General features: G+C 37.5%; 1 protein-coding gene across 4 annotated transcripts in view; it reads left to right on the forward strand.

Moving 5' to 3' along the window:
- The window catches only part of KMT2C (lysine (K)-specific methyltransferase 2C), a 253697-nt gene that overhangs the window by 155911 nt on the left and 85485 nt on the right, over positions 1 to 12301 (forward strand). For all 4 annotated transcript variants that reach the window (XM_014528208.1, XM_014528209.1, XM_014528207.1 and 1 more), the window contains 4 exons: positions 5803 to 5922; positions 8400 to 8516; positions 10727 to 10828; positions 10998 to 11102. In XM_014528208.1, coding sequence (XP_014383694.1) covers positions 5803 to 5922; positions 8400 to 8516; positions 10727 to 10828; positions 10998 to 11102 — 444 coding nt within the window. The remainder of the gene's footprint in view (positions 1 to 5802; positions 5923 to 8399; positions 8517 to 10726; positions 10829 to 10997; positions 11103 to 12301) is intronic.

Consider the following 12301-nt stretch of genomic DNA (forward strand, 5'->3'; position numbering starts at 1 on the left):
CACCTTGCACGAATTTCATGCACCGGGCCTCTAGTGTTTAAGATAACAGGCAAAATACACCTCCTTGTGGCTGAGTGGCAGTATGCTGTCTTTTTAGAAAGCAACTTCTATGAAGTATTTTGTATTGCTTACATAGGTTTTTACTATGACTAATTGGTCTAGGAAAGACTGAGTAATATAAAAATTAGCATGAACATTTCCATAGTGCAGTTGCTTGGATGCAAACCCTTATTCTTCCATTATTGTCTGTGACACTAAACAAGTCACCTTGTGAATTGTCTTGTTGCTTCATCTGTAAAACTACATCATATGGTTGCTGTTATAGTTGAATGAAAACACATATAAAGCACCTGATACACAGAAAATGGTAGTACTGCCCTGTTTCCTTTCTTTTCTTTTTTAAAAATATATTTCTTTATTGATTTCAGAGAGGAAGGGAGAGGGAGAGAGAGAGAGAAACATCAATGATGAGGGAGATGGGCTGATGGCTGATGGCTGTTTGTAGGCTGATGGCTCATTGACCGGCTGCCTCCTGCATGCCCCCTACTGGGGATTGAGCCCACAATCTGGGCATGTGCCCTTGGCCGGCCTCTAACCTGGGACCCTTCAGTCCGCAGGCCGACGCTCTATCCACTGAGCCAAACCAGCTAGGGCCTGTTTCCTTTCTTGAATAGTGGATTGCTACAGTTACTATTCTGTGAAAATGGAGACTTGAGAAGGATATAATCACATATTAAATGTAGCTGGAGCAGTGGTCCTACAACCAGTCAGATTGACTAATAATGACTTGTACAAATGAAACAAACTGTGGGCTTTGACCGAGTCAAACACTGCTCTACAAATAAGATATGTAGTAGGTTTCTTTAAAAAAAAAAAAAAAAAAAAATATATATGCATATGTATATTGATTTCAGAGAGGATGGGAGAGGGAGTGACAGAAACATCAATGATGAGAGAGAATCATTGATCGGCTGCCTCCTGCACGCCCCACACTGGGGATCGAGTCTGCAACCCAGGCATGTGCCCTGACCGGGAATCAAACATGATTCCTGGTTCATAGGCTGACACAACAGACCTTTATACTGTGTGTGATGTGTGCTAGAGTAGAGAAGACTGCAGGGTACTGTGGGCCAGCAGGGTAGGCGATAAGAAATACTCAAGGCTTGCAGGCCAGGCCTGTTTTCTAGGAAAATTGAAGACTCAACCCTTGCTTCTTAAAGTGTGACCTTCAGACCTGGAATATCAACATCGCCTGGCAGACTCTCAGAGGCCACTTTAACTTGAGTGAAAATGTATATTTTACGAAGATACCCATGCTGGCTAAAGTCCAAGAAGCACTACTCTAAACCATTGAGAAATTAAAATGTAGTTTTAACCCTAAAAAATGTTGAACTCTTTGGGGGGTAAACCAACACACATACAAATTAGAAGCATCAGACTTTCCTCTTAGTGCCCTTAAGCCTATCGTGACATTTCTGAAGCCATTACCAAAACCACTGCTAGTGCCCAGCTGGTGTGACTCAGTGGTTGAGCGTCGACCCAGGAACCAAGAGGTCACTGATTTGATTCCCAGTCAGGGCACATGCCCGAGTTGCGGGCTCAATCCCCAATAGGGGGTGTGCAGGAGAATCAGTGATGATTCTCTCTCATCATTGGTGTTTCTATCTATCTCTTCCTCTCCCTTCCTCTCTCAAAATCAATAAAAACATATAAAAACAAAACAAAGGCATTGCTAGCACCAGCCAAATTCACATTCTGTTTCTATGCTTTTCTGGTATGCTTCAAGTCAGGACTAAAGTTCTTGTTTTGTTTGATGTCGACCTCTGTTTTGAATATGAGACTTATGTATGTGAAAAGAATGCTTTGAGGTGTTTGCTGCTGGGGCTGTAATGTATATGAGTGAATGTATGTACCCAAAAGACATTATAAATACTTATGTTTTCTGTTTCTCTTACTAGTTTTCTTTTCTACTCTCCATCATTTTCACTTTCTCTAAGCCAGACTCATCCTTTTATGCTTCCTTGCTTCTGTTTTGTTATGGTTTTGCATAGCATGCTGGGAGAGGGTAGCCCCAGGTTGACTTTTAGGACTTGGAGATGTGAAGTCTGCCCAGGAGACACCAAACCCTCTGTGGCCACTCCTAAAACTGACTTCAGTAGATTAGGCTCTAATCATGGCGTTGATCATATTTCAGAGCCAGCCAACAGGGTTAGACTTCTAACAGAAAGTGGCCCATAATAGCCGATCCTCCCCTGCCATTGCTGTCCCCATCTCCCTGCTCCACAGTCCTTGTAGCAGCTGTATACTTTACTAGGTTGATAAATTTACCTGAGAAATTGGCCTCAAAGCAGAAGGATTAATACAACTTTAAATAGGTTTTGGATTCAATAATTATTGTTGGAATCAATTCAATCTCTGCCAAGTAGTATTTTTTAGAAGATTCTATATGATTTAATAGCAAGTTGGTTCTATTTTGCTTTCTTTACAGCGGAAAGCCTCCTGCTGTCTACAGTTTGAACCCTTTTTATTTTAATTCATTTTGTAGATATGTTGTAAAGTGTAACAGGGCATTGGATAGATTAATTTTTTTTATAGATGAGGAAATCCAAGATTCTAGGCTATAACTGGTGGGTGAATTAGTATGGTTCATATCATACTACAGTGTTTATTGATGCATTTATGCATGCAAAAAAAGGTAATAAGTAGGAGAAAAAAGTAGATGTTCAATAAATGCTAAACAGAATGTTTAACACAGCAGTGAACAGAAAGAGCACGGTCTCTTCTCATCAAGCTTTATACGCCAATGGCAACAAATAAATACAAGTGTAGTTGGTGTAAATTCAAGTGCAACGACAGTGCAGTCTGTGTTGCAGTTGACAGGGAACACTAACTTCCTCTGGTCTGTTCTTTTTGATCAAAGCTGAGATCTGAAGGATAATTTATAACTAAAGTTAATAATTACAGCTAAATTTTAGTTTTAAGGTCTAAGGAATATATTAGATAATTTCTCCTTTGTCAAAATATCTAAGTATATTGTAATTTTTCTTCTGTTCCTATAAAATTGCACACCATTTATCTTCCAATGTCTTATAACGTACTTATTAAAATTCATAATGTAATTACCCAAGCTTTTATTATATAAGTTCTTCATAGCAGTTGGGTGGTTTTCCAATCATCCCTGAAATGACATCCAAACATTCTTGATCTATAGAACCCTTCATTTTATCCATATTTTATGAAACATGAATGCTTTTTAGAATGACAATAGTTTTGGCATCAAAGGCAACTTTTAAATTATGGTGGATAATTTAACATTATCAAGTATAACTTTTTATGATATGTTTTAAGGACTGCCTATTGACATAACTTTAAACAATCTACCAAAAGGAATTTACCATGTACATTAGCCAGATACCCTCAGAGAAAAACCAGTTGAACTATTGAGAACTAATTCACACATTTCTTGCCTCTACTCTCTACCACTAAATAATTAGAAGCAATACAACATATGAGCCCAAATTGTGACCAATGAGAAGATACAAAGGTGTGATAAGGGAAATGATGGTTCATTTGAGGAAGGGCCTTGCTGATGAGCAAATATTAAGGTCATACCTGAGGAATCGGAAGAAGCAGCCATCAGAGTTGGAATTGTTCTGAGTTAGCAGGGCTCTGTTGCATGCAGAGTGAGGCATGTTTGAAGGACAGCCGGGAAGCCTGGGTAGCCCAGGTGGGTGGGCAGCAGGACAGCGCTACATGCCGAGGTTGGAGAGAGGCAGTGGGCAAGGTTGAGTTTGAAGTGCACTGAGAACTGTTGAAGGGTTTACAACAGTAGTGACTTGCTTGATCAGATTTGAATTTTTGAAAAGTCTTTCTGGCTGCTGCATGGATAAAGGCTTGAGGAGATGCAGGCAAAGAAGAGGCTAAAAAAGTTGAGGCCTTTTGGAGTGGGGTTGGGCCAGGCAATGGGGGACGGAGAAGCAGAATGATCAGAGAAGAGACTGGAGGCTAAAATGAACCAGATTTACCAGTGGTTTGGATTGAAGGAGTGGTGGGAGAAAGGATTGAGGAGGCAGCGGGGAGAGTGAGTAGGGAAGAGAATTATTTCATGACTCCCAGCCACTTCTAAAAGGGGTTAGAGTCTGAGAGGGGACTGGTGAAGGGAGAGTTTAGACATGGTAAACTTGAGACATTTTATGTGAGAAAATGGAAATGCTAAGAGGAAAGTTCTCTCAGAACATGTGAACTTGTGAGACAACAGATCCATCAGGGTGTTTCCAGCCCTCATTGCCAACAAGACCATTCAGGATAAGACTGCGTGGGGAGAAGGTTGTCCAGCTCCAGCCCTGGGAGAGGCAGGGCTTTGGAGGGCAGGTGGAGGAAGAACTTCCGTGGCGACTGATGAAGGTCGAAGTTTGGCAGCGGACGGCAGGGAACCATTTCACAGAGGGCTGCTCCGAACCCAACAGAGCTCTGTGGATGTTGAGAGTTTGAGTAATTAAGCATAGAGGAAGGGCTTTCAGTGACAGCAGGTTACCAAAGACCTGGACCCAGCAGGAAAGAAGACAGGTCTGCAGGAAGTAGACTCATAGTGGGGAAGTGAGCGAGAGCAGTGTAGCCTTTAGCTGAGCTTGAAGGAGGTAGGTAGATTGATTAAAAGTGCAGTCTCTTCCTCCGTGGTTTTTCCTTAAATACTGTTTTCCCGTTAACTATCTGTTCCACAGAGGATAGTCAAGCTCTTCTTTTTGGTTGATTATTTAAATTCCCCGTGGTATTTTTATGTGATTAATAGGCTACTATGTGTTAGCCTGGTAATATTCTAGAAACCTGGTAAGTACTATGTTGTCTAAAGTTTAAGCATTGTTGAATTACCTAATTCAAAATAGGTACTTTATTGTTTGACATTTATTTTGTGTTTTCCTTTAAAGTGTTATTTTTGTGGAGTAAACATTTTTCTTCATGCTGCTTAGCGTTTTCATCATATTAGTTCAGATTATTGCTGAATGTAGTTATTTGGTAGTAAAATGTCTTAGTTTTATTGTAACTATTTTAATAAGTTACTATTTCTTGTATAAATAATCAGATACTTTAGGCATTTTAATTTGCAAATTTAGGACAATTGCTTTAACATTTTCAGTTTTCAACTTAATCCCTAGGATGTAATCTAAGTATAATAGTCCCTTAACTAAAAACCAAAACTTACAACGAATGGTCATTGAAGGAAGAGTAATTAGATGCTAGGATTATAATGGTATTTGCATCTGAAGGTTACAAACTAACTTTCCACAATTTAAAGTGAATGTGTCTATTGATTGCTCATTTTTTTATTGCATTTTCTGATTGCTTTTTTTTGCCTATTGGTTGGGTTGTTATAGCAATGGGTTACATGAATTCTTTAAGGTTATCTATTCTCCTTTCCAGTGGAGTGACTGGTTGTTGTTAGAAGAAAGTAATCCCCAAATAGTTTCTTATTGTGCTAATTTTAGAGTTTGCCTTTTATTTATATTTGGTGTTATAATTGCAATGCATAAGTCAGTGTTGATTTCATATAAACCTTAATTTTTAATGTTTCATTGTGCTGATGTTTCAACCAGAATAAAATATTGAATGTAATTTGTAGCTGCAAACATTTAAGTATAAAGTCACTGTAAGTGATAAGCTTCTTTTCCCTAACTTGAAGCAATTTGTCCTAAATTTCCACACGTCTGCATTTGTTTTTGCTGTTCTAAAATTCCTTAGTTGCTGGCTTTGACCTTTTATGTTGCTGAGTTTTACACATCTATTTTCTCACCTGCCATATCCTAGGGGGCTTGGAGTACCCATAATACAGTGAGCCCACCTTCCTGGTCCCCAGACATTTCAGAAGGTCGGGAAATTTTTAAACCCAGGCAGCTTCCTGGCAGTGCCATTTGGAGCATCAAAGTGGTAAATAAAATTGCATTTACATTCATGTATCATTTCTTTCTGGTCTTATCCGAGTAGAAGTTCAGAATTGAACCTTTCTTTTCTAACTAGTTCAGCTTTCAGAGCCACGTCTTTAACCTAAAAATTTTAATAATGAAGAGACAACCTGCTTGCACTTAAAAATATGAATTAGGAGGAAATTAAATTGTAATTTTGCATCTCTCATTTTAAGTGTAAATTTTTAATACCTATTCCATGGTTTCTTCCTTTTATGTTGTAATTAACAGTATGGGTCAAATCCTTGTCACAGAGGCTATGAAGTAATTAGTTATTGGTTATTTTTTGTGATATCATAAAATTTTGTTGCTTACAAAAGAAAAACTACACTAAGCTATTAATGTAATAGTGGAGAAGAAATACCAGAGTTGTTGCAGATTTCATTGGCTGTGTTTAACCTCAAAATTATAGGGCCTTTTCCATGTCATTGGGTGACTCCCCTAGTTCTTAAAGTAAGTTTAGTCTGATGCATTTTGAAGAGTAAAAAATTAATTTGAAAACTGTTAATCATCTGAAAAGTTGAAATATTTTACTGACTAAAGAACACAGTTTTCTTTTATCTTCTACATTTGATGTAATTCTGGAATAAGGGTGTTTAATTTAGATGAATCAAAGATTTCAAAGGAGTTGTAGATTCCACTTTGTAATTTTCTATCAGCATTGGAAGATTTTTTTTAACTCATTCTGATATCATGCAAGGTGTTGAAAGTATAAGTATTTTTTTAAGTGTTTAAAGATGACTTGTTTGACAGTTTTGAAGCAAATACCACCAATTTTCACTGGTGTCATTGGATGTTGGGGAAAAATAAATTGTGAGATTATTATAGTCTTCATTTAATCTTTGACTTAAGTTTTAAAAATTGTTTCATACCTATTAACAAAAGAACAAGAAGAAACTATCCAAGTCAGCCCTACACTACCCCTTGTTCAAAGAAGCTCAGAGATCTAGAGGACAAGGAGGGGCAGTTTGAAAATTGGAAGGATTTATTAAAACTGAAGGCAGAAATAGATTACTTCCTCCCCTTTTGTTCATATGTATGTGTCTTATGCTCACAATATAATCATTAATTATTGACTTTGAAACTGTTCTGCTAAATGGGTAATGAGTGCAACATTTCAAACTGTGATTAGTGAGATCAGTTGAACATAAATACTATTTAACTTGTTAGGGAAAAAATAGCAAAGGATTTTCTTGAGTATTTTAATATATTTTTAAAATATATTTTTATTGATTTCAGAGAGAGGAAGAGAGAGGGAGAGAGAGAGAAACATCAGTGATGAGAGAGAATCACTGATTGGCTGCCTCCTGTATGCCTCCTACTGGGGATTGAGCCTGCAAACCGGGCATGTGCCCTGATAGGGAATTAAACTGTGATCTCCTGGTTCATAGGTTGATGCTTAACCACTGAGCCACACCAGCCAGGCATAATTTTAAATACATACAAGGATATGTAAATTTTAGGTTTTTGAGGTAGTAATAGATAAGTCTGAGTATAAACAAGAAAAAAAAAACCACAACAAATAATTCTAGTATTTATTTGTTAAAATATCTGGGAATTTAACCTGTTTTCCCATAGAATTTTTTTTTGTGTTGGGAAAAAAATTCAGAAATTTTTTTCTGTTTTAAGTAATTATTATCTAGATGATTCAAAGCAAGCCTTTTATACTTCCACCATTTTCCTACCTATAACTAAACTGCATTCTAAATACTATAGTAGAATGAGGCACTCATGTTCAGTCCATACAGACAACTATTGAATAGTAAGAGAAGTTGACAATTTTAATGGCTAGAAGAAATACTATTGTGTACTTGCAAAAATTAGCTTTCGTGCAATGTGGCAGGTCAGAATAGTGGTTAAGAACCAGACTTGCTAGGTCTGTGGCTTTTGATAAGTTATTGCACCTTTCATCCCTCAGTGCATTGTGTCTCTTAAATGGGGATAATAAAATAGGACTGACCTTATAAGATTGTTGAGAGTAAAACATGCTAAGATAGTCCTAGTAAGTCTTCAGCAGGTTAGCTCTTACCATGATTACTGAGAGACCAGGTAGCCAGAGTAGTTTCTTATACTTCCTGTATATTGATTACAGGTGTTGCACATGGAGATACTTGGGTGGGCTGTGGATGTTCTAGCCATCTGGAATGCAGGGTTAGGCAATGGAAAAATAAGGCCAGGGTTTGCAGATGTAGGGCATTTGTAACCGACAGACCTGAAGTTTGACTCTGAGGTTGTACGTATTTTATGTTTATGTTTTTAAGTTGCAGAATATATGTAAAAAGACACAAGTAATAACCCTGATATCTCAATATTTATCTGATCAAAATAAAAAAAGAAGAAACTAAATGTGTAACATTTAATAAGATATTTTGCCTCCCATTTAATTTTTTTAATTCTTTGGGGCTTGTACAGAATGCTGACCTTTCCTTATCTGTTGTGTAGGGCCGTGGGTCGGGGTTTCCAGGAAAGCGGAGACCTCGAGGTGCAGGACTGTCCGGCCGTGGCGGCAGAGGCAGGTCCAAATTGAAAAGTGGAATGGGGACAGTTGTGCTACCCGGGGTAAGGCTCTCCTTCTTTCTGTTCGCTGTAATCCTTAACACGGCGACTGATGATGGTGATCTCTTGGATAGCAATTATGTAGATGTTAAGAGTCACATGAATAGGCTAACATTGTTATTTTACTGTGTTTTTGCTTAAACACTTCTGGTCAGGCTTTCTACTTTCCAATCCTTCTTTTTTCTTGCCTTCTTTTTTTTGACACTGTTCTTTCTATGCTAACACTCCTCCCAAATCCAAATGGATATTCTCTTTATTATTTAAAAAAGGGCAAACTCCTGTCATATTCTTGTTTACTTGAAAAAATTCTGTTGGCATTTAAGTTTTTGGTTGGAGCTGTTCTCAGTGTTATATAAAATGGTTTACAGAAGAAATGAGAGATGTTGCAGGTTAGTACGGACTCTAAAATGTGGAGGATTTTATGACTACTTTGACATTTTAAGATTGATAAATATTTGTTTGTTGACACTTGATGAGGCTTTAGTTAAATGTATATTTAAAAAAACAACGATGACTATTTGGCAGGTAATATTTCCTGCAGTAACTATTCCCTAAAATCCTGTTTTTCAAATTCTAATTGTCATTTTAAGTTCAGGAGTCAGGTGGGATTGTTTAATTTTACTACTAAAGGAGCAAAGAAACGTGGGTTCTGGTCCTGTTTTAAGAAAGCAAATTAATTTCTTTTCACAACTATGTCTTGTGAAGACCAGATGCTTTAATTTTGACAAAATCCAATATATTTTCTTCTGTGGATTGTGCTTTTGGTGTCTGAGAAATGTTAGGAATGTATTCAGTGTTATAGCAGTTTTTAGAAAATACATTTTATTGATTTTTTTACAGAGAGGAAGGGAGAGGGAGTTAGAAACATCGATGAGAGAGAAACATCGATGAGAGATCAGTTGCCTCCTGCACACCCCCTACTGGGGATGTGCCCGCAACCAAGGTACATGCCCTTGACTGGAATCGAACCTGGGACCCTTTAGTCCGCAGGCCGACGCTCTATCCATTGAGCAACCGGTTAGGGCTCTTATAGCAGTTTTGTGGTATTAGAATTTGCATTTAGATCTGTGATCCAATTTGAGTTAATTTTTATGGCTCGTGTGAGTATGGATCAAAGTTCACTTTTTGACATACTGAATATCCAGTTGTTTTAGTACCATTTTCTGAATTGCCTTTGTATCATTCGTGAAAGTTAGTTATCTGTATATTTGTGGATCTAATTTTGGAATCTCTAAATTTTCTCTATCTTTAGGCAATCCAATACTGGGCTGTTTTGATCACTTCTACTTTATAACTACTCTTGAAATTAGACACCATTAGTCTTCTAATATTCTACTTTTTCAAAGTTGTTTTGACCAGTCTAAATCCTTCATATTTTTGTATGAATTATAGAATTAGCTTGTCAATTTCTACAAATAAGTCTGGTGGGATCTTGGTTGGGTTTGCATTCAAACAACAGATCAGTCTGGGGGAAATTGGCTTTTTAACGATGTACTTTGTGTATCTCTCCATTTTTTAGGTCTTTAATTTCTCTTCAGTGCTGTTATTTAGTTGTTAACATACAGATTTCTCACACCATTTCTCGATTCATGTGAAGTCTTCGATATTTTTTATGCTAATGTAAATGGTAATGTTGTCTCAATTTCATATTGTGGTTGTTACTATCTGGAGACAATATTCATTTTTGCATATTGATTTTGTATCCTACAACCTTAACTAAAACTCCCTTATTGCTTCTAGTTGCATATTTGTAGAATTCATTTGTAGATTTTGTGCATACACAATTATGTCTGCAAATAAAGTTTTATGTCATTTCATTTTTATTCTTTATTACATTTGCTGTTACCTTTAGTATAGTGTTGGGTAGATTGGATGAAATCAGGTAACCTTGTTTTTTATCTTAGGGAGTTAGCATTTAATCTTCTGTCATAACATATGGTGTTAGCTCTAGTTTTGTTTTGTTTTTCTTAACAGACATCCTAAATCAGTTTGAGGAAGCTACTATCTATTCATAATTTGTTGAGTTTTTTTTTTTAATTGTGAGTAGATGTTGGATTCTTCAAATGCCTTTTCTGCATTTTACAAATAATCCTGTGACTTATTTGCTAATATGCTGAATTACATCAATTGGATTTTTGTGTGCTAAAGCTATCTTGCGTTCCTGGGATAAACACTACTTGGTCATGATATTTTATCTTTTTTGCTTTTTCTAGGTGTCTGCTGCTGATATTTCATCGAATAAGGATGAAGAAGAAAACTCCATGCACAATACGGTTGTGCTGTTTTCTAGTAGTGACAAGTTCACTTTGCATCAGGTTTGAACTTAGCTATTTCCAGTTTTCCACTTCTGAATCCTCCTTGCCCACTTCTTTTTTATCTCATGTGCACTGAAGCCATCTGATATCTAGCTCTAGAGCTGTGCTAGCTAAGAATCATACTATAAAATTTTAGTACATTCTTATGTTCACATGTTCTTAATTTCAGGATATGTGCGTAGTTTGTGGCAGTTTTGGTCAAGGAGCAGAGGGAAGATTACTGGCCTGTTCTCAGTGTGGGCAGTGTTACCATCCATACTGTGTCAGTATTAAGGTAAATATGCTTACATTTAAATGACATAACAAAAAATACAGTTACATTTGATTTGGATAGTATAGTGGGGCCTTGACTTATGAGTGTCCCGACTAACGAGTTTTTCGAGATACGAGCCGTCTCTTGGCCGATTTTTTGCTTTGAGTTGCGAGCTAAAATTCGGGTTACGAGCCAGCTTCAGATACCCCACCGCTAGTTGGCGCAGCAAACGTCACAGTGAACGCCACAACATCAGCCCAGCATCACGTGTCTCACTCGTTCACTTTTTGATTTGACATACGAGTAATTTGAGTTGCGAGCTCCGTCACGGAATGAATTAAACTTGTAAGTCAAGGCCCCACTATGCTGCTTCCAATTCTTATAATTAATCAAATATTGTCAGTATAATTGTACATATGTTCCAATACTTAAATACTTTCAGTATTGCCTTTCAAGTGTTACCTGAAGAAATTGACTCTATAAATCTATTGTCTTTGAATTGTAGTGATTATCCTGCTATTGTCTTGAAAAAGTAATATTTATTTTAAAATGTGCTTTATACTATTATTTCTAAGGCATGAAGTTTAGTTGATTCATTCTGCTTATTAATTATAAAAGTTGAGAGCATCTAGAATAGTAAAGTGTTAGTGCTCCTGGGTCTCTCTCTCCCCACATGCTCTCTTCTCCACCCTAACCATATACAGAGTGTGTCCGTTAGGCATCTTGGGTCAGTAGGTTAATATTTTTAATGGTCAATCTTGGCCATTTTTCTTCAAAAACTTTTTTATGTTTCCTTCCCCTGTTTCTGGAATTTCAGGTGTGTGTGTGAAATTGCATAACATTTCCCCCAGATTACTGACACTGTTGTTTTTTCCCCCAGTTTTTCTCTCTGTGCTTTAATTTGTATAGTTCCTATTACATTTCCCAAAACTCAGCATTGTTAGGAAGTGTATAATCCACTAAAGCCCATCCAGTGGATTTTTCAGAGAATTGTATTCTTTAATCTCAGCTCCATTTTATAGTTTACTAGAGACCTGGTGCACAAAAATTTGTGCACTGGAGGGGGAGGTGTGGTGGTATGGGGTGTCCCTCAGCCCCACTTGTGCCCTCTCACAGTCTGGGGCCCCTCGGGAGATAACCACCTGCTGGCTTAGGCCCGCTCCCCGGGTGGCAGATGGCAGGCCCGATCCCTCGGTGCCTGTCCCGCCTCCCCGGGTCGC

Source organism: Myotis brandtii, unplaced genomic scaffold, assembly GCF_000412655.1.
Source record: "Myotis brandtii unplaced genomic scaffold, ASM41265v1 scaffold624, whole genome shotgun sequence".
Classification (NCBI taxonomy): Eukaryota; Metazoa; Chordata; class Mammalia; order Chiroptera; family Vespertilionidae; genus Myotis; species Myotis brandtii.